Source organism: Schistocerca americana, chromosome 6 (assembly GCF_021461395.2).
Source record: "Schistocerca americana isolate TAMUIC-IGC-003095 chromosome 6, iqSchAmer2.1, whole genome shotgun sequence".
NCBI classification, from domain to species: Eukaryota; Metazoa; Arthropoda; class Insecta; order Orthoptera; family Acrididae; genus Schistocerca; species Schistocerca americana.
This window is the reverse complement of record NC_060124.1, coordinates 61,471,277-61,494,948: the sequence shown is the minus strand read 5'-3', so window position 1 is coordinate 61,494,948 and position 23,672 is coordinate 61,471,277. Positions and strand designations below refer to the sequence as shown.

The following is a 23,672-nucleotide window of genomic DNA, read 5'->3' as shown; positions in this document are numbered from 1 at the left end:
GACCTAAGACTTAACAATGAAGACAAAGGATGCGTAAGAACTGACAGCCTAAGAAATGAAATTCTCGAGACGAACAGCTGGTTATAACAAATGGGATCACAAACGGAATATGTGTCGAAGGAATTTAAAATGGAACCCAGCAAACGTTATGTACAGTATAGCATTGCTTCTTGAAAAAAAGAATATAAAATCTAGTAATCGATATACAGCGACAACGAAAGCGTCATATGCGCTCCTAGGATTGTAATAAGCATGATCTTTGTCTGGTATTATATAAGGAAAGAACTTTTTTTTCTTTGTGCTCTGCGTCTCTTTCGTCTTCTTGTTTCTGACGTCCTAGCTGAAGGTCGCATATAGATCACGGTCTGTAATTAATTCAACTATATGTAGTGTAATTATAATTTTTGTTAAATATAGCCCGCATCTCGTGGTCGTGCGGTAGCGTTCTCGCTTCCCACGCCCGGGTTCCCGGGTTCGATTCCCGGCGGGGTCAGGGATTTTCTCTACCTCGTGATGGCTGGGTGTTGTGTGCTGTCCTTAGGTTAGTTAGGTTTAAGTAGTTCTAAGTTCTAGGGGACTTATGACCACAGCAGTTGAGTCCCATAGTGCTCAGAGCCATTTTTTTGTTAAATATATACGTCTGTATCCAATGTAGCATGTGTTTTTGTTAGTAGCAAGAAAGTACCTTCCCTGCCCCTTATTTAATTAATTAATTAAATGTTGCTCTAGCCATTTTTTGTAAGTGAATTGTTGAAAAGACGCCATTGGTGTGAAAATGATAAAATCTTTCTTAATAGTCATTTAATTCTGAAAGTATTGAAAGTCTTTAATCTCAATAAATAGATAACGGCGTCTTATAATATTTTCCATTTCATTTTAGACCAGAGGTACAGTTTTATTCAAAACAGTTATTTCAATTGTGTACGCTGCCATTGCACATAGGCGGCTTTACTGGAGCATCAAGCCTCATAGAGAAAAATAAATAATTAATTGAGTGTTGTGTTTAATTTGCTTATCGCGTAACATTAAAGAACACGTTAGAATACGTTTGATATTTGTGGCGATAGCGCCATGAGAAAAATTAGCCGTTGCTTTTAACTAACATAAAAGAGATTTTTTAACAAAACATTTCATTTGAAAATTAACAGAATAATTTATTTCATTCACTTTTCAAAAAGTTACGCGATAACAGAATTACCAAAACAAATGGAGAAAACATCTACAAAGAATAAGCTGAAAGTGAATTCCAAAATCCATGCTGCACCATCACCTCAAGTTCACTAGGTCAACGAATGAAAAGACAGCAGAACTTCTGTAAGAGGCTGAGAGGCCTAACACTTGGAAGGAAGAAGGAGATCATTTTATTAACTATAATTAGTAAGGGACTGTGTTGTACCTAGAGGATGGTGTACCTAGGAACTCACCTTGCTTTTTGGTTGGTACTTCATTCCGGTGACTGACCGCTGAATCACATGTAGATGTACGTACTAGCATTAGAAGTGCCGCGTCCGTCATTTAACTGGTATTATACTTCTATAGACTTATTTCTCGTCCGCAGCTCGTGGTCGTGAGGTAGCGTTCTCGCTTCCCGCACCCGTCTTCCCGGGTTCGATCCCCGGCGGGGTCAGGGATTTTCTCTGCCTCGTGATGACTGGGTGTTGTGTGATGTCCTTAGGTTAGTTAGGTCTAAGTAGTTCTAAGTTCTAGGGGACTGATGACCATAGATGTTAAGTTCCATGATGCTCAGAACCATTTGAACTTATTTCTCCTAAATGGATGCTCCTACTGGTCCCATTATCTATGACTTCTCATAAATATTTATTAGGTTCAAATGGTTCAAATGGCTCTGAGCACTATGGGACTCAACTGCTGAGGTCATTAGTCCCCTAGAACTTAGAACTAGTTAAACCTAACTAACCTAAGGACATCACAAACATCCATGCCCGAGGCAGGATTCGAACCTGCGACCGTAGCGGCCTTGCGGTTCCAGACTGCAGCGCCTTTAACCGCACGGCCACTTCGGCCGGCAATATTTATTAGGTAGACGTCTGCAAGGAATTTACCATTCTGCGAAGTGTCCCAAACAACCCCTGCTACAAGGACAGAAGTCCGTAATTTTGACAGGGAACGAAATGTGAACTATAGCTTTCGGATATGTCCAAAGTTATTGTTTTTACCATCTTAATTTGATTATTGTCTTCTGCAGACCGTTTGTCGATGAGCAATGAAATTTTGTTGCTCAAGTGGCGCAGTATGTATTGTCCACATTTCAGTGGTTTCGTGATGGCGGTTCAAAGACGAGGTTTGTCTGTTGAAGAAATTTCAAAGTATTTCATGTCAATGTCAGATGGTGAATCCGAAGGAGAGGACCCTCGTGATGTCTGTGAAGCTGATGAATTATGAAAAGATGACGCTGCAGGCGCTATTGATGATGAGGGATCTATCCCTCCCATTAATGAAATCAGTGACTTTTCAGGCAGCGATGTTGCAACTACTGGGCAAGGGCAAGCCGATAAGCTTGCAAACCAATGTTGCTTTTCACATAGCAGGTACGTTTGTGAAGCCATTGTATTATTATTTTATATTTTATCGCAACTGATATTTCAGCAAGCATGTGTTTTCCGTTTTGCTGTATTAGAATTTGAAATTCACTGTTTTTGTTGTAACTAAATTATTCTATTATATATAGTATATTCAGGTACGTCAAACAACAGTGTGCGTTTACCTCCAGCTAACAGCACTAGAGGCATTCGTGGCAGAGTGAAAGGAAAAATTCCGATGGAAGGAAATCTTTCTATTGGGAGTAGTGAGACAGCTAATGACGAAACAACAAGGACTGTTACACCTATGAAAGCTGTTCCCGGAAGACATTCACAGCAGATCATTTTGAAGGTAGCACAGGCTATGTGAAGAAGTTTGTCAGGAAAGGTATATATTCTAGTACAAGGAGATTGCTAATTGATGACAGCATGCTTCGAAATATAATGAAGTGTACAGAAAACAGAGCACGTTGATTTAACCATTAGCGTCGATGCAATAAAAGCCGCAATATCATTTATGTATTTACGAGGCGTATATGGAGCAAAAAACTTTCCTTTGAAGCTGTTATGGCCGGCCGGAGTGACCGACCGGTTCTAGGCCCTTCAGTCTGGAACCGCGCGACCGCTACGGTCGCAGGTTCGAATCCCGCCTAGGGCATGGATGTATGTCATGTCCTTAGGTTAGTTAGGTTTAAGTAGTTCTAAGTTCTAGGGGACTGATGACCTCAGAAATTAAGTCCCATAGTGCTCAGAGCCATTTGAACCATTTTTGAAGTTGTTATGGTCGAAAACATGGGACCAGCATTTTTTCTGAACCCGATGGGCAGAAATAAGTTCACCGAAATATTGCGATTTATGCGATTTGACGAAAAGAGCACACGTTCACATAGACTGAAGACAGATCGTTTTGCACTTGCTATCCATGTGCGGAATCCTTTCATTGCCAATTCCTTGCTGTGTTATATTCCAGGTGAAAATATCATTGTGGATGAGCAACTGTTTTCATGCAAGGCTATATGCTCTTTCATTCAAAACATGAGCAATAAACTAGACAAAATTGGAATAAAGTTTTGGCTTACAGTTGACACGAATTCCAAATATCTGGTGAATGGGTTTCCTTGCGTAAGCAAAGATGAGCAGCGTCCCATAGGTGTTCCCCTTGCAGAGCATGTTGTTAAGTGTCTTATGCAGCCCTTTGCTTCCGCAAAAGAAACGCAACCTTAGACCATTTTTTCACAGCGTAGTGCCTTGCAGAAAATTTGAAACGTAAGAGTACAAGCATTGTAGGCAAAGTGAAGAAATCTAGGAGGGAAATATCTCGATCAGCAAAATCTTCTGTAGCGCCTTTGCACACAACTATTCTTTATAAGTCAGGTGACATGACTCTAACATCCTATCAGGGGAAAAAGAAGAAAAATGTGTTTAGTTTGAGTTCAATGCATGACACAGTAACTACCAGAGGCGACATCCTAAAAAGCTACCAGAGTCAGTGGCCTACTACGTAGGTTGGAACTTAAATAGTGGCAACACTGCTGTGGAGACACTATGCAATGGAATCTACTATTGTCGCTGATAGCACACGTCGTTGACGTACCTACCTTACTTGCCTCCGAGCAAATGGACTCGCCCGTCCCACTTTACCAGCGTGCACACAATCGAGGGAAACACAGTCACTTGTGAGCGAGCGGTCTAACGCAACGGTGTCACTATGTTTTCGAAACAGGAACATTGGAGTTGGATCAAGACTGAATGTGCCAGAGGTCGTACAGCACGACAGTGTCATAAAGGTCTTCAAGAGGCGTGCGGGGAATCAGTATTGCCGTGCAGAACAGTGGAACGGTGGGTAAAAGCCTTCAACGAAGGTCGGCAAACTGTGGCAGACATGCATCGGGCAGGGCGTCCTAGCGTCTCTAAAGAAGAAGAAGAAGTGCATGCTGTTGCCGCGTTAGTGATCGACGCCATACGATTCGTGAGTTCGCCCACGAAACCGGATTAGCGCATACGACTGTGCTTCGCGTCCTGAAGAAACGCCTGGGCATGCGAAAAATTGCATCATGATGGGTTCCGCATGACTTAACGGAAATGCAGAAATGGATGGGTTACGACGCTGCTGAGATGCACTAGGAGAGCTATGAGCGCAAAGGAGAGGCTTTCTTACGTCGTATCGTAACACTGGATGAGACATGGGCCACATCGTACGAGCCAAAACTGACACGACAATCCAACGAATGGCGTCATTATGGGTCGCCGCGAAAGTCGAAAGTGCGTCAGAGCCCCAGTACGGTGAAAGTTATAGTGATTCTCGTGTACGACTGTGACGGTGTTACCGTAAGGCATTACGTTCCTCCACGGCACACCGTCAATGCTCAGTATTACTGTTCGGTTTTGGAGCATCACCTGTGACCAGCTTTGCGAAAGAAGAGGCGACACTTTTGGCGTAACCCACCCATCATTTTGCACGACAATGCGCGGGCGCATACAGCGGAAGCTGTGTTTTCTCTGTTCGGTCGATGTGACTGGGAAGTACTGTGCCATCCACCATACTCCCCGCACTTAAGTACTTGTGACTTTGATTTGATTCCCAAGATGGAGGAACCACTTCGTGGCATTCGCTTCAGAACTGTTCCAGAGGTTCGACAGGCAGTAGGCCGCGCCATTCGCACCAACAACAGAACAGGCTCTGCTAACGATATACTACGCCTTCCACATCGCTGGCAACGGGTTCTACATAACGCTGGTTACTACTTTGAAGGACAGTAACAGGTGCAAACATGTAACTCTTTTGCATCTGTTGTGAATATGCAGTTGCCACTAATTAAGTTCCAACCAAGTATGGCGTTGACGTAATCGATCAAATGGCTCGGCTTTACACTATGAAGTATCGATGCCGCAGATGGCCCATGCAGGTTTTTCCAATGTCTTGCACTTAGCAGCTATAAATGTTTAGTTACTCTATAAGGAAGTAACAGGAGAAAGAGTAATCAGATGTCAATTTATATACAAACTGGCAGAAGAGTTGGCTTCAGAATATCTACATCTACATCTACGTGATTACTCTGCTATTCAAAATAAAGTGCCTGGCAGAGGGTTCAATGAACCACCTTCATGCTGTCTCTCTACCGCTCCACTCTCGAACGTAACGCGGAAAAGACGAGCACTTAAATTTTTCCGTGCAAGCCCTGATTTCTCTTATTTTTTCGTGGTGATCATTTCTCCCTATCTAGGTGAGTGCCAACAGAATGTTTTCGCAATCGGAGGAAAAAATGGTGATTGAAATTTTATGAGAAGATCGCGTTGCAACGAGAAACGTCTTTGTTTTAATGATTGCCACTCCAGTTCGCGTATCATGTCTGTGACATTATCTCCCCTATTTCGCGATAATACAAAACGAGCTGCCCTTCTTTGTACTTTTTCGATGTCATCCGTCAGTCCCACCTGATGCGGATCCCACACGGCACAGCAGTACTCCAGAATAGAGCGGACAAGCGTAGTGTAAGCAGTCTCTTTGGTAGACCTGTTGCACCTTCTAAGTGTTCTGTCAATGAATCGCAGTCTTTGGTTTGCTCTACCCACAGTATTTTCTATGTGATCGTTCCAATTTAGGTTATTTGTAATTGTAATCCCTAAGTATTTAATTGATTTCACAGCCGTCAGGTTTGTGTGACTCATCGCGTAATCGAAATTTATCTGATTTCTTTTACTACTCATGTGAATAACTTCACACTTTTCTTTATTCAGTGTCAACTGCCACTTTTCGCACCATACAGATATCTTATCTAAATCACTTTGCAAGTCCTTTTGATCATCTGATGACTTTACAAGACGGTAAATGGCAGCATCATCTGCAAACAATCTTAGACGGCTACTCATATTGTCTCCTATGTCGTTAATATAGATCAGGAACAAGGCCACAAGGGTACAAAATACTCTTCCTAATACGGTATCACAACATTCATTGCAACATTCGGAAGACTTGTCAAATTGAAGGGTGTAGAGGCAAGAATAGAAGCAAGAAGCATTTATGCATAAAGTGTGGCAAGTATGTTTGCGAACCATGTTTAGGCAATGCTGAACACACCTGTGTGAGGTGTCACGACGCAGCAGGTGGTTTTGAATGAGTAAAAGCAGGGCTACCAAGGTTACAAATGTTTCCTCTAGAATAAATTGTGATTTTCAGATATTTGTGTTAAAACACGTGGTTTTCTTTTATACGGAAAGTTATCCATTCCACATTTTGGTACATAATGTTCTGATTAATTTTTAGGTATAAAATGTTCATCGTACCGCGAAATTCTACGGAAAAAAAGTAAAATTGTATCCTGGTAAACTGTGTAACCTGTCTGAAATAAATTGATGTATGTTAAAACGTGTTTACTTTTTTAAAAAAACGGCAACTGAAATTGTACACGTCAAAATAACTGGTTGGTCCTCTAGGTAGAAAGAATTCCCCAGTCTTTCTTGTGCTCGAGACCACCATCAGCAGTTTCCACCACTTTCTGATGTTTTTGTGGTTCTTAGCCATGAGATTGTGTTTTGCACAGCATTTGCAAGTGCTTCGCGTGCTGCATATTTAGGTTCTGTAAAATGCAATAAAGCTATTTGGAATATATTGTTAATTATTTAGGTACAGAATTGACTCTAGCTGCGGAAACGTACGCAGTTATAAAATACTAGAGTTTTGGATCTATATAACACGTGGATAGTTAAGCCATAGTTCACGGTCATGCACTAACGTGTACTTCGAAACAGAAGTTTTTTCTATTAAAAATATGATACTTGCAAATTAACTGAGTTTCTTTCATGTCTTAAAAATTTTACCTCTCCTCAAAATGGAAATTTTTGTTACTCACCAGTAGCTTCTGTTTGAAAATGTACTTAACTTTCAACTGGTTTTTGGTAATTCTTCCGCTTAATTTCAATTCACTTACGTATTAGTGGCGTGAAATTGAGTGTTAACGTTACGTATAAACTATTGAATACATTATTGATAAGGTTTACTCGATCACAAAGCTTTTAAATTTCAAGCGACTCTTTGGTCCTAGGTATATAACCACGCTATCCGTCTTCACAGCTGAGTTGTCAGCGCAGATGACTGCCACGTGAGGCGACCCGGGTTCGATTCCCGGTACCGACACAGATTCTTTCTTGGTTGTGGATTGGTATAGGGTGTCTCAGTCTCGTACGGCCAACTGAGGAATTGCTCGACAGATTAGTAGCGCTTCCGAGATCAGATCATCAATGACAGAAACAGCGGTGTGCTATTTGGTTACATGTCCCGTAGATTATCTGAACGATTCATTTATCGAAATGATGTGGAACGAGTCAGTCTACAAGGCATGTGTAACATAATCAGTGTTAACATTAATGAACATATTATCATTTTATTCCTACTCATGTAACTACACTTAGAAGCATTCTTTAAAAAAATGTCTTCAATGGAATGGAAGAAGTTGTCCAGCAGAAATTATTTTAAATTGCTTCGCTGCCTGATAGAGATTTTATGTTGTTGGGCAAATGATCAAAAATTTTTATTGCTGCATACTGAACTCCGCTCTGAGCTACGGACAGTTTTAACAATGAGCAAAGAAGGTCATTTTCCCCTCTAGTAGCTATACACATCACTGTTCTTCTTAAATGTGCTGACCACATGCTGCTCCATACCGCAGAGGCTGAAATGGCGCTCAATCGCACCCTATTGGCCCGTCTAGGAGCAGAACGCGGAATTTTAGCTTAACTTTTTCATGACCATGTTGACGTTGGAACATGATTTCTAATTTGGATTTGGAAAAACATTAATTTTCCGGAGGAACTTATTTTCGGACTATGGCACATAAAAAACGAATACCATCACTTAAATATGGAATAAGTAAATGATTAAACTTGTATCACGGGGCTGGCCACAGGCAAAAATCTGAAAATTGTACAAAAACAATAGTGATGAAATGATAATTAAATGGACACCCTAGCTGCAAACAGGCGCCGGCCGAAGTGGCCGGGCGGTTCTAGGCGCTGCAGTCTGGAACCGCGAGACCGCTACGGTCGCAGGTTCGAATCCTGCCTCGGGCATGGATGTGTGTGATGTCCTTAGGTTAGTTAGGTTTAACTAGTTCTAAGTTCTAGGGGACTAATGACCTCAGAAGTTGAGTCCCCTAGTGCTCAGAGCCACTTGAACCATTTTTTTGCAAACAGGCGTTGATATACTTCATTCCTAGCAAAGCTGCATGGTCATAAACGGTAACTGTTCTTTCGGGAACATATACTACCGTCATATATAGTTAAAATATGGCTTCCCGGCCATTGACATTCTTGTGCGAACGCACATGCTATGCCGGAACTCGTACGGGACTTGGTAGATTAATCTGCCACGAGTAATGAGTATGATGGGCAAACATCTATTAGGCGCACTACGAATGTAGTGGTGTGGACATATTGGGAATGTGGGTCTCACGGGGAGCGTGCAGGGGATAAGTCCCTGCAGGTGCACTCTCCTCTGTACCCTCGGTGGCTCAGATGGATAGAGCGTCTGCCACGTAATCCCGGGTTCGAGTCCCGGTCGGGGCACACATTTTCAACATGTCCCCAATGAAGTATACCAACGCCTGTTTGAAGCTAGGGTGTCCATTTAATTATCATTTCATTTCTAGCAAAGCTGCATGGTCATCAACGGTAACTGTTCTTTCGGGAACAGATGCTACCGTCATACATAGTAAAAACAATAGTCTTTATTAATGTAAAGTCGTTCCTCAGTGTTGCACTCTAAATAAGGGTGGAAGGGGGATGTTCACAAAAAACTGACACTGTTTAAAAGATGTTCCAAATTCACAATTTTGAAGATCTGACACTGAAATATTGTACCATGCTTTACATGAAGTCAACACATTTACAGTTAAGTTCACTCAATTAAAAATATATATAACTTTTTTATGGAATCCTAATGTTTTATTTTCGAAAAATAATATACGCACATTTTTCTCAAACTATTCAAGCGATTTCTACAAAATTTTCTCTACTTAATCTTTCCGCATAAAGTAAGCTTCTCTCGTGAGATTCTTTGAATATATCGAACAGAAGAATTTTAATAGTTTTTAATTTTAATTCTATAAGTATAACATAAAAAATTATTAAAATTCTTTGAGTATAACATAAAATTTGTGCAAAATTCCAAGGACTTTGCCCTATATCTCAGCTTACAACGAGAATTTCAAAATACTCTTGAAACAATTATTTGGGTTTATAGAAATAAGTGTACAAAATTTCGTAACTCAAGCCTTCATAGATTCTGAGAAAGAGGTACACCAACTTTAAAATAACATAATTTTCAGGGAATGCCATTTAAAGATCAGTCTAACATTTTTTTTCTTGTCACCTCTTCAGAATTCCCCCGATTTATAGACAAGGTCCTCTTTCCCTTCAAGACTTCTCTTCTGGTTTATGGTTACCTTTCAGCTGCAGAGAGGCATGTAAAACTATTTTTCTCAAGATGTCTTGCGTGAAATTTCCTATCTCAAAGCTCATTCTTTCTAATACCTTCATCCTCCCTACATTCCTGCTATTACGTACAAGAACTGCATCATACTCGAACACTTTCGTAAATCTGGGTGAGTAACACAAGGCAAGACAAGAAGTGATTCTTCATAAACAAACAGCTGGTTTGTTATTGTTTCTGAATACGGAACACAGTCACAGATGACTTGTAAAACCAAAGAGTGTATATGACAGCCTTCTGAATGCACCCCGTGCAAGCCTGCTTGAAAGTAATCCATGGAATCGTTATTCACTGAGGTGGTATTGTAATGTAGCTTCAAAAAGTGGGCCTGGCCAAAAGGTCGCGTCGGATATTTAACTAATTGCAGCCACTTTGGACGCGATTTCATCATTCAAACTTTGGGAAGTTACTGTCCATGACTTCTACTAATAAATAAAAAAAAATGAAATTGAAAATCGTCGTTTTCGGTCAGTTTGAAGAACGGTCCCCCTTAAAGTAAACTTATAATTCGGCTTCTTTCCACATCCCACAGAACACTCTCCATGGGTCTATGGAATGCGACTAATGACATGTATAGAGTGCGTCGTGCCTCTGGCTCCGTGTGAATGTGAGGAACGCTGAGGCAGCGTCGCCGGAGCACTGTGCTGTACTCATCTCGCCGCTGCTGCTCCCCCCCCCCCCCCCCCACCTGCCGGCTGCGGATGCTGGAGAGAAGTTGCGGCGCCTGTCCTCCCTCCAGCCCAGCCTCGTGCCCGCTGGCCTGGCCACCGCACGGTTCGTATAAATACTGGTACACAGGCGCGCGCGTGCGAGTACGACACCGCCGCCGCATCGCACCCCGGAGCCGCGAATCATGTCTGCCAGGTCAGTCTCTCGAACGTCACCTACAGCACAGCTCCGAGACCTGTAAGCTGAGATGACACCGCATCTGTCGCTTGCCAGACGTTGCCCTCGCTTTCACCTTTCACTTATTCACTTGCTTCTCTCCCACTCGTCGGTTACAGGATGATTCAAAAGAAACAGTCGTAAATCATGGTGTGGTATTTGTATTAAGGACCATTCGGAGGAAAAAACGACTTACAAACCCACTGAGGCCGCCGACCATTGTTAATGTAGCTAATCTAGTGTCAACAAACAGAAAAGCGAAACTTTTTGGCCGATTGTGAGCCGAACTGAGTCTCGCACTCGGGACTTTTACCTTTCGCGGGCATGTGCTCTACCGTCAGAGCGATCCAAATACGACTTACAATTCGTCTTCACAGCTTAAGTGCCGCCAGTACATCATGTCCTATCTTCATCAAAGCTCTCCTGCGAAACTTCCGTGAAGTTTGGAAGAAAGGAGATGAGGTACTGGCGGTACTGAACCTGTGAGGACGGGTCGTAAGTCATCCTTGGGTAGCTCATCGGTAGAGCAATTGCAAACTACAGTCAATGATGCCGAGTTCGAATCTCGGTCCGACCAACAGTTTTAATCTGCCAAGAAGTTTCACATCAGCGCACTCACCGCTGCAGAGTGAAGATTTTATTGTGGAAACAGGAAAGCGATTTGAACCTGCGTGGGATTGTGTAAAATTCGGGGTGCCATGGGGGTCTGTTCTAGATCCGTTGCTTTTTTGATAGATATCAGTGATCCGCAAGTAAACTTGACAGTTAAAAACGTTTCTCTTTACAAATGACATAAGTAGAACGTAACGTAAATGATCTAACTTATAGGGTGGTCGATAATATCAGCACGTGGTTCTCGGAGAACAGGTAACGTTTTGTAATTTTTCCGCCGGTCACAACAAATGGGGAAGGGCTTTGCATATGACTAGGAACAAGCAAAGTTGGAGGGTCCTTTGCTTTTCTCTCTCCCCCTCCCCCCCTTCTCTCTCTCTCTCTCTCTCTCTCTGATTCTCTCTCTCTCTCTCTCTCTTTCGGAAAACAGACCAACATTCACGGCCGGCCGTTGTGACTGAGCGGTTCTAGGCGCTTCATTCCGGAACCGCACTGCTGCTACGGTCGCAGGTTTGAATCCCGCCTCGGCCATGGATGTGTGTGATGTCCTTAGGTTAGTTAGGTTTAAGTAGTTCTGAGTCTAGGGGACTGATGACCTCAGAAGTTATGTCCCATAGTGCTAAGAGCCATTTGAACCATCATTCACCTGTAACAAAACGTAATCTATAGAATACTTGACACGGACCACTTGTAAAACCAAAACTTAAATGTTGCAAGGCGGTCGAAGAGCAAGAGAAGACGTCATTTTTAAATTCTTAGGACTAAGGGAACATGATAAGCTTTCTTTTCAGATATCACGTGGAAGATCTTCTGCAGAAGTTGAAAGCTGTCGTCTTCACTATAACAATTATCTCCCTCGCCTCCGACAAAGAATTGTGAAGCCTTCTTACCTTTGCTTGCTGTCATAGTATTACCTCCTATGTATCAGATCTCCTTGCCATCAACAATAATGTTTTTAATCCAGAAATGGACCGTTACACAGATTTGTAGTGTCAGCTCGGGAACTTCGTGTACGCCATTGCTTAAGTGACTTAGAATTCTAACTCTGCAGTCGCTGTTGTACACTCCATCCCATGAAATTTGATGCTGACTAATTCAGAAGGAACTGCGACATTCTTTCAGTGAACGCTAGTCGGCAAAACGAAATGCACTTGGATAATACATCCCTAAGCGTTGGACTACAGTATTCACTAGGTTTCACTTTCAATAGGCTTCCAGTGGAACTAAAAACTGAGTGATAAACCCTAATTTGAAACCTCTCCTTGTGGCCTACTATTTTGTACAGGAGCTCTTCGCTGTAGTTGAGAAATTTTGTCTGTAATGTGTTGTGCACTCTCTCACATTTCTTTCGCCTATTATTTATTGTTCAGTTTCTTTGTTTATAAATTTTTCTAATCAGCATAATGTACGCTATGTACTGACTTCATCCAGGACCAAGGAGCTTTGTTTCCCATGGTTCCACGGAAGCTGAAAAATAAGTAAAATAGAAATGAAAATAACTGCATTGCTCTGTAACTAGCTGCACACCAGGGGAAATTCCTCTTGTAAGAGAAGTATTTCGTCTTTGCAAAGAATAATTTCCATCGATTCTTGATGTAAGAAATCTTTGAGGACAGGAGCAGGCCAGTCACTTGATCCTGTCCTTCATCATTTCATATCTTATGATAATTTTGTCAACACTACGAAATCATTATTTCCTACATATTGTCTGTTACTATTATTTTCAAGTTCATGAGACCTCTGTGTTTACGGGTTTCTTCTGTGGTTACTGTTTGAACAGCGTTCAATTTGTTGGACAATGTCCTCTCGTTAATACACAACACCAAGTCAGAGAAAAGATCAAAAAGGTGCCGAACACTACTGTAAACATTACTGTATTGGATATACTTTGTTTGGGAAACCGTATTTCGTATTCTAAAACAGAAGCCAGTGCTTTCTAATGGGAAGGAAATTAGGCTAAATAATGTTACAATATCATGCATTTGTAAATACTCCTGGCATCACAGTGATTTAAACCTACTCTAACCTTTCTAATACATACAGGTCAGAACTATAAGGCACATCAGTCCACGCAAATTGTTTTGCTCGTATAGTATCGTCTCTAACCTCAGAAATATCCTGTTTTGGCATTCCGTAAATAACAGTCTAGGCAGTGACAAAGAATATATGCACTGCTCTAGTATTATTTCACCTCTCACTCATACCGTTTGTGGATAGTGTGTGCGAAGAATGTCGGTACGCTTCCTTTACAGCCACTAATTGCAACGTCACGCTCATTACGTTAGATGTATGTGAGAAGAAACAGATGTTTCTTCATTCTCCTTGTAACGTACGAGTTCAGCATTTTAAGAGTAAACACTCTTATGATGCCTTACATGTAGCAATCGTAGCATATTTTTCAGCCGTCTGTTGAACCATTCTGTTACGCTCTCGTGGTAACTCAACAAACGCGAAAGGGTCCGCGAATCTCTCTACCTATCCCGATAGTTCAACCTGCTAAGGGACCTAGACGGACTTATAGTGAATTCCTCAAAGAAGTGTACGCCGTTATCTGTATGAAATAAAAGACATAAATACATGTTGACATGAAAATAAATGTGATTACTAATTGAGCAATTACCTAATAGATAATCCAGCCGCCGCCATCATCGATTATAGTTTCGCACCTTTTTGGCATCCTTTTCACGAGATTTTCTGCATATTTAGTCGCTAACGACCTCTGTATCGTCATGATATTTTATTACAGCTGCTTCAAAGCATGTATCGGCTGTCCTTTAAGCTTCATCTTAGTATACGACCAAACATTTCGATTGGGTTTGCATCCGGAGACATCGCAGATCAATCCATAGTGGACACCCCATTGTCTTGTTTCCACGCTGTACAGAGACGACTGCGATGTTTCGGATCATTGTCCCCTCGAGGCACTCAGTTTGACTAGTTCGACCAAACAGCTTCTTAACGGACCTCAGAAGGTATTTCTCATAAATATTGCACATTTTTCATCGTTTAAAGTGGCTGTAAATAAGAGCAAATACCCAAAACTTCGACCGCCAAAACATTCACCTGTCAAACTGTTTATCTATACACTGCGCAAAAGCGCATTGAGTACAGATTCGAGACCACTGCCAGAGATGTCACTGCGGACGTTACATTTAAAGTTACGGCGTATACTTTCTTGTGGAACTGACTCTACAATAATACTAAATAAAGAGGGGGCTTTTAAACGTTTCCCTCCTTAGTTGAATTTCAATGTCAGTGGAATATGATAGTGAATCTCAATGTTTTACATTCTAATAACTGAGTTTATTCACTCAATCCATTTTAAATATCTCTGCAGAGCACTGTTATATGTTTTGTGGTTGTGACAGATTCCAGTAATTCACTGTCGTAAATATGGACGAATAAATCTGCACTTTAGAGTATTTACTTCACCTTACGTGATTTTTATTTACGTCTTTGATTAGTTGAGATTGTTTACAAAAAAAAATTCTTAAAATTGCTCTAAGCACTATGGGACTTAACATCTGAGGTCATCAGACCCCTACAACTTAGAACTACTTAAACCTAACTAACCTAAGGACATCACACACATCCGTGCCCGAGGCAGGATTCGAACCTGCGGCCGTAGCAGCAGCGCGATTCCGGACTGAAGCGCCTAGAACTGCTCGGCTACAGCGGCCGGCGAGATTGTTTACACCTAACATTGTCTGCAGAAATTCCTCCATTTAATTACACTATGGAACCGTCAAAGAAGTGGCTCAGAGAGCTGTATATAGCATGTCATTCACATTCATCGTGCATAATAACCTCTTGCCTCACTCCCTTGCGGTAAGCTCAATGTTTCTGACAGTTGCTCTTCTTTGAAGGTGGGAAACTGAGGAATTGACTGCAGAGAATACAGCGAGAGCTAGAAATTAACGTACAAATAAGCCGCTATTGGTCATATACGGTTTTATTTATTTGAACAGTTTACAACATTAGGTATAAGCTTCGTCCGATATTTGTAGCTGTGATGCCAAAACATTAAGTATTTCAAGCTGCGCTCGGTGTCATCATCCATACTAAGTATCGTATACATTCGGAAAGTGATACAAAAAATGAAGAAACGTAATGGAAAAGGGGAGGTTGATTGTTCGAGAATGACGAAGTCTTTTTTTTAAATTCTTTTACATTCTTCGATAAGACTTACGTACAGAAAAGTTTAGATTTAGCTGAAAATGTAATCTTTCTCGACACCTTTGTTCTCTAACCACAAAACAAGCGTTTTCGCTCTTAGGAACAGATCATTCCTTCTTTCGTATGGACTTTTCGCCTTCATGTCTGAGTTACCTCGTAATTTCCTCAACTACAGTTAAGAGTGCTTGCCACATCAGCATGTATCACAAGTACATTTATCAGTTTGCTTTGCCGTACTCCAACGCAGTGTTCTGTGATAACCGCCAGGGGAAAAAATACCCAACCATGTCATTTGCGACAGCCAAGCAGATGTTCTATCCAGGTAGTATCTACACCGCAAATGATGTATTAGAAAAATCAGGACTTGGGCTGAACGAGTAAGTATTTGTCAAGGTCAGTTCCTCTCCGAATGGTCGCGCCGATTCGTTACAGCAAAGATATTTCACGAGAGAGTATCAGGTTTTCTAGCGAGAAGAGGAGGGTTGTGCAGTGTGATGAGGTTTCAAAGGGGGCAACTAGTTTTAACGTCTCATCGAAAACGAATTCGTTACAAACGGAGCACAAGCCGGGATTTGGGCATGGTTAGTAACGGGAATCAGTAACCCGTTAGAAGGAACCATACCAGCGTTCGCGTCAGTCAGGTTACTGGAACCACGAAAAACTGAATTCTGGATGACTCTATGGGTATTTTCACGTTGCTCTCCCAGAATGCGAGTTTAGTGGCTTATCCATGGTGTCGTCTCCACTTTGGTAGTGCCGTTCCAAGTGAGCCAACACTCCAGCATAAAAATTCCTACAATATTCAGTTTTCTAAAGCCATGCTGCCGACGATTTTTAGGAATCATACACTCTCAAGAATACTGAACAGTACATTACATAATAGCTGTCCGTAACGCGTCCTTAAGTCCAATCCGTGAGGGAAACTTAACGGATGTGAGTAAATCATGTTATACAGTCGTTATTCCCTGGACGGCAATAAAAGGACAGAATATGTGTACCACAACTGTCTGCATGTTGTGCTGTTCAAGTGAATGTGAGCGAAAGTGTTCTAAATGTTGGCTAATCGTGTAACTGAGGTGGTATTTGGGAGCCAGCCCGGTATTCACGTATTGGGATGTAGGAAACTGCCTAAAAACCACATCCATGCCGGCTGGTGCCATGACCATCGTCATTAATCCGCCTGGCGTATTCGATCCGTGGCCGGCGAATCTCCTCATCCCAGAAGCGGTGTTTAACACCCACGGCTAACCAGGCGGGTAATTAATAGTGAAGGCAATCAAAAACGTCTCTGTTTATCCACTGTGGACATGAGACAGAGGCTAGTCAAGTATTTAATTATCAAATTCGCCAAAAAGGGTCATCAATTGAGGTGTTATATTATTTTATTTTCGCTACCAGTTCATTATGCCATCTTCAGGATGGCAGTCGAGTCTTCGAAGAAAGCACTTGAGCTACGAATTCACAACGTCCAGAAACATATGGCCCTAGTATGCCAGTATCGATTTTCGAGAGCTCTGGGGCCTGAAGATGGTATAACGAATTACCAAAACGGTAGCGAAAATAAAATAAAATAACATCTTAATTTCACAGCTGTTTGGCGAATTTTGTTGTTAAGCAATCAAAACGTCCCAGCAAGCTTTATTAGTAAGTCCTGATTTGGCTCAAATTGACCCTATGGGCCATCTTGGAGAGTGTGTCAAAAATGTTCAAATGTGTGTGAATTCCTAAGACCAAACTGCTGAGATCATCGGTCCCGAGACTTACACACTACTTAAACTAACTTATGCTAAGAACAACACACACACATTCCCGAGGGAGGACTCGAACCTCCGGCGGGAGGGGCCGCGCAATCCGTGACATGGCGCCTCAAACTGCGAAGCCACTCTGGGCGGCCGAGAATGTGGTACGAAGCCATCTAAGGCGCTAGTGTGGTCCAAGGTGGATAGGTTGGGCGGGGACTATAGTTTGGCCTCCAAGGTCACGTGACCACAGTCCTCTGAATTTTTCTGTCTGAGGTCATCTTGAAAGCACTCTGTTGATAAGGGTGAAGAACTAAATCAGCGAATTGTGCAACCTCTTTTGAAGATTTACAAGACACTAAGCAACAAAGGAGAATTCAGTATTGCAACGACGGACGAAACATACTATTTAACAAAGACAAGTGTGCAGTGAATTGTAACATCTACGTATATGTTGAAGCAGTTTTGTATCTTTTGTTAAAATAAGTCTTGTGTGAATTTTGAGCCCTATCAGATTCGAATTTAATTCAGAAGTTTACGTTTCAAATACTTTTGGACTAACTAGGACAATATTTCATGCTGAAGTCAACGGCGACTCGAAAAAACACATTCACATATGGATAGTTGGCGGACCCATGTGTGCTAGAATGTTTTAGCTTCTTTTATTGTTTCCGCTATTAATTATTTCCAACCTGTATGCGTACATCGTGTGGATGAATGTGTGGTGTACCCTTGTGTTCATTCTGCTGTCAATGATTGTGAAACAAAAGGAAAGAATATGGTAAAATCCGGTCTGCTGGTTCGAATAGCATCAAGGATGGCACTGTGGATAACGGCCCCAGGTGACGGGAGGTGACCCTCCATTTATAGTGTCACAAGTAAACTGAGGAGAAGGTTGGGATCTAGTCCATGACGTTGCAGACCAGAAACTTTAAACCTGCAGCTTCCCTTGTCGCCCAACATCCTCCAGGAAGATTTCTTCCATCATCAGTATTCGAATCTGCTTACTCTGTATCGAGCTCCACCACACTCGTGTGTGTGTTGTGATCTGAGCTGCTCTTACTCTGAATTAAAGGTGTAAACTCGAGACGAGTCGCATCAAGTCTCAGCAGAAGCACGAAATGGTAAATAATTTTTCAACACCCATTAGCGACAAGACTTATCCACCGCAAAAAACGCCACATATCGCAATGATAGGACCTGGGTCATTTTTGGAGGAGATGGATTAGTTTTGATAATTTTTTTGCTTTGTTTTTATTAATCTGTTAGCCTTCCATATTAGTCTCATGGGAACGAATGCATTCTTTGGTCTTGACACGGATTTAAAAATAGCTTTCCTGTTCTAGCTGAGACCACCCCTATTATAAAAACAGGACGACAATGTCTGCTTCTAGCAGCTGCTGCTTCTGTCGTCGTCGTCATTTTATCTTCGAAACACGTTGATACTTGCAGGGTTATTCAGTCAAGGAGCTTTCCAGAGCCCAGTATTCTGACGTAACACCGTCGTTCTACACTGGACATTACAGAAGAGATTCATGGACTTGCGCAACTTCACTAATCTTTGTAATACGTGTATCTGCGAAGCGACACCACTACAGCTCACGTTTTCACCTAGGGTCCAAAGAATGAGTTCACGTGAGTAGCGTGTTACCAGCGACGGAATACGGCTCCGGTTGAAATATCGCCTCGTATCCCTGGGAAGGGAGGTTGCTTTACGGGGAGCCTCCTGTAAACTACGTGTATTCCAGAAGGGCATATCATAGCACTGACCCAATCATTTACTTTAGATTGCACTTGTACCGAGTAACTCAGTGGTTTATTTTAACAGACTAAGACAGATTTCAGTCCATAATCATTTTGATGCTCACGGGAGTATATAGCAAGCTGGAAAACAAATAGTTTATTAATCTCAATATACTGTCAAATTACCAAATACTTTGATTTTACAGTGAATGGCTTAGTTCTGAGTGGCAATAACATCATCTTAATAGTCCTTAAAGGATGAGAGAATCATTTTCATGTCATAAATATAGACATCATCAGTCAGCTGATAATACACTTCCCAAATTCAACTTAGTTACTTTGTCCTACAAGCTGATGCACATTTTGGTTTACCGTGATTCTCTGGTAATCTCCAACTTAACAAATACTCTATGCCGTTTCCGCATGAATATCTTATAATATATATATTGTATTTAGGCATACTGGCACACGAAACGAAACAATACTATTTGCACAATGAATAAATAAGTGTCTTCGGAAAAGAGTTTAGTCTGCTTTATAAAGGATGAGGAATCTACACTTAACCTCTACAGACGAAAGTCGCGACTTGACGTTTACTTTCAGCAATCACTGGTTATAGAAGTGGGAGAGATCCTCTTCGGAGGACGAGCATCTATCGCAGACTTCTTATACTCCTTCCGACGCCGACGCTCCATCAGCCGAGGTTAATGGTTTACGAAAGGAAGGGGGCACCCAGGTCGTGCTGCTGAAAGAACACGCTCGACCAGTAACAGCAGAGAGTAAGACATGACGTACTCCGATGCAACCGTTACCTCAAGGTAGGCCAGGGGCGCAGAGGCTGGGATGATGCAAGTTTCACGCTACACATCTCTGTACTGCAGCTGTTGTCCGCAAGTACAAAATCTTTTTCGCAGATTGTGCAACGATCATCATCGATTGGCAGAGATGAGAGACTGAGGTAGGGAACAAATCTGTACGATACGTGAAGGCTTTAATACGCTGTGAACACAGTTTCAGTTTGCTTCAGAGGCATCCGTTACACGCATTTGTACTACTGGTTCAACCATTAGGTTGAAAGCATCGGTAGATTTATAACCCACACGGTGGGTATCGATTGTACGCTTGAGTTTTACAAGGTTGCGCCACTATACCAAGACCGAAAGGACAAGGGGATGTGTGCTTTCTTTTTCCAGAGATGTGAGAAGGAAATTTTCGTCGGTTTGTTGAAGGTGACATTCTATATATAGACCCTCAGTGTCTGACATTGCGCTGGAATCAGTAACTGGAATGAAGTCACTGATCACTGCATAGGCTGCGGCCCAGTCCTCGGGTTATGTTAGGTGGTTTCTTGGTTGTAACAGACAATAAGCTGGACGAGTTAGGAGTGGTCTTATAAAATATGAGAAAATGTTGTGCCATTTAGCGGTTTTGAGTGGTATGTCAGCAGCATCTGCTCACACAACTGTGCACAGACTGAAGCTTTACAAGGGAACGGTAGAGAATAGATTGACTAATTCAGATTATGCTGCTCATTGTCAGTGCTGTAGCTGACTATTGCAGTCTACGAGTGATGGGGAGGTTTATCTTGAAATGTTCTTTGTCCTGAAGAAATGTAACTGCTGCTTTCGGTTATGTTTATTTGCAGACTGAAACGGCGAACGAAAATTTTGTACCAAGGTTGTGATTAGAACGCGGGTCTCTGCTCACTAGGCAGATGTGCTAACCACTACACCATCCTGACACAGTGGCTTTGCACAAATACATGGACTACGCCAGCAGACCTCTTTCCCCAAACCGTGCAGTAGTGCAAAGCCACTATGCTAGAGTGGCATAGTGGTAAGCACATCTGACTGGTGATCTGTAGACCTAGGTTCGATTCCCGGCCCTGGCAGAAGTTTTCATTCATTTCTTTCTTGTGCACACATACATAATAGATTTTTGAGACTTGAAAAGGTTTCTAGCGTTGGTTTCAGACAAGAGCCTCCATTTTGTTCGATGCTGTGGTGTGAATGGGAATTTGGATTGTGGAGGGAGGCAGGCTAGGGTAGTCTGTGCTGTTTTGCAGTGTGGCATACTGGCTAGCACATCGGCCAAGTGATAAGGAGGCCTGGGTTCGTATCCGCCCTTGGAACAAATTTTTAGTGGTCGCTTCAGTCTGCATATGTAAATCATAGATGACGAAATAAATCTCGGGTGAACAGCATGGTGCGAGTGTACAAAGGACACAATAGTTCGGCAATCGACCTTGTGTGCTGATTTATTTCGTCATGAAATACGCCTGCAGAAATTGAAGAATATATCATAGATATCTGAGACTTGAAAAAGTCTCTGTAACCAAAACGTTTTACTCTTACTGGGCTACCTGAACTCAAACAATTATTGGTGTTGGAGTTCTGAAAATTCTCATCAGTTACAGCAACAGGTTGTGCATGACTTGAAAGCAGTAACTATTATTGGACGAAACCATTAACTTCTGACAGGTATGTGAACAATATACTATAATCTTCTTTTCGAGGAACTAACAAATAACAAAAATACCTGTGGTATTTCATGCAGGAGAATGCTATGATACTGTTGTGAGATTTTTTGACAATAGGAACGTTCTCGTATCACTGTCAGAGACGCATTGATGGTTTGTACTCTTTCCTCGTGATGCACGATGCTTTTGATATAGCTGATGACCATTTTCAGTACTCCAGCGTCTGCTGTTACGCGAGTATACACGCCCTGGTAAAAGCAGCCATGCTTCATCGCGAAAAATTTTCTAGGTCACTGTCTCCATCAAGCACAGACTACAACAGTCAGTTGCAACAATAACACCGAGCAACAGCAGCTGAACTGGACAATCGATGCTCTACCATTGCTACGTAAGCTTTCCGTTTTAGTTTGTGCGCGGCTCTGTCAGCAGGTCCCACTGACCCTCCAGTTTGAAATGCGCAACGATTTTCTCCGACTCCCCTCGTACGCCGCTCTTAAGTCGCACGGTTTCCTCTGATAAAACCTATTCGCGACGTGCCACAATGTCAGGAACGGTCCTCGGCCTAAGCGACAATCGGAGGCTCCTTCACAGCACCCTTTCCCATACAACGCCTGACACGGTACTTGCATCGTACGTGAAACATCGTACATTTGCTTCAGTCAGTTGGAAAAACCTTAATGAAATTGGCAGGTCCAGGAGCCAAATCACTTAAATGTCGTAGATTAGAGCGCGCGCGCGTACACACACACACACACACACACACACACACACACACACACACAAACACAAACAAAGTGCACGTTGCAAATTAATCCTACCATTGTTGATCGTGCACCCTTCACATCTGACTTTCCGTATATGTTGGTTTGCCCAGTCTATCTCATATTGTCAACATGTGCGCATACGACATGTATGATCAAGTCTCTAGAATTATTTAATAATGTCTCAAAATGTAGTCCCTAAAGGACCTGAAAAATCAAATTTCACACGAATAAGCAATCTTTTATACCCATTTAATTTAACTGAGCATGTCTGCAATAGACATTTTAACTGAAAGTGTCAGAACATTACAGTAGAAACTTTTCTCTACCGATCGTGCAGAAGAACCGACTGCACCCCATGCAGCTTCCTAACAGAGAGAGAATGTTTAAATAAAAGTTAATTCACATTTATGATCGCAGATTCGGGTTGTTCATAAAACTACGAATCGACTGACATACGGCGGAGGTTGATCTAACTATTATTACGAAAGCCGGTGAAATTAATTGTGGAATAAATGGTATCAAACCAATTATCTCCAGCAATTAGAGGCTACCGTCGGCTTGCCTAATTAGAAGGCTGTCTTATCATGGGGGCTGAGTAGGATGGCCGAACCTTTACTTGGAAATCCAAACCACAGCTACTTCCCGGAACCAGAGTATTGCCTTTCTCGGAATGACGACCTCTCTAGTGCCCCCAACTTCATGAAGTCTGGCTTCGCTGGCCGAAGCAAACAGTAACTGCCACTCTGGTCAGGTTGGCCATGGGGCATCCTTCCTGCCGGCGGACGCGTAGACTACTGTGGTGCTACGTCGGCGTTAACAAGTGTCGAGAAGGGAGGTCGCCATATCAATCGGTCGCAGTTTTTGGTTGCAGCACGTCGTTGCCCTTGCTATTGCGAGTGTTGCCCCCCATTTTAAGGTCCTTCCTGCACTTTGCAACAGCTATGGAAAGCAACACCTGTATACGCAGCTTTGATTGGTAATACTGCCGCGAGTATTTCGGTTATGATTCCATAGCCGGTAGGCGTCATAAAGCTAGACCTGCTTTCGCTATAGGTAATTGGTGCTTCCCTTCATGGGACTCAGTCACCTCGGTTCTCTTGGCTAGTAATCATTTTATTGTAGCTCTCAGTGCACTCTCTCTCTCTAGACATGAGCTGACAGAGTTACACAAAAGCTCGTTTTTGTTTCTCTTACTTGCTTTATTTGTCTTGATATGCGGCAAGACATTTTTATACCAGATTTCGTTTA

At 42.2% G+C, this 23,672-nt stretch overlaps 1 protein-coding gene across 1 annotated transcript in view; it reads left to right on the top strand.

Annotated features, from left to right (window-relative positions):
• Positions 1-10,847: 10,847 nt before the first annotated feature.
• LOC124619691 overlaps positions 10,848-23,672 on the top strand; it is a 180,800-nt gene continuing 167,975 nt past the window's right edge. The window contains exon 1 of the mRNA XM_047146242.1: positions 10,848-10,890. Coding sequence (XP_047002198.1) covers positions 10,880-10,890 — 11 coding nt within the window. The 5' untranslated portion in view covers positions 10,848-10,879. The remainder of the gene's footprint in view (positions 10,891-23,672) is intronic.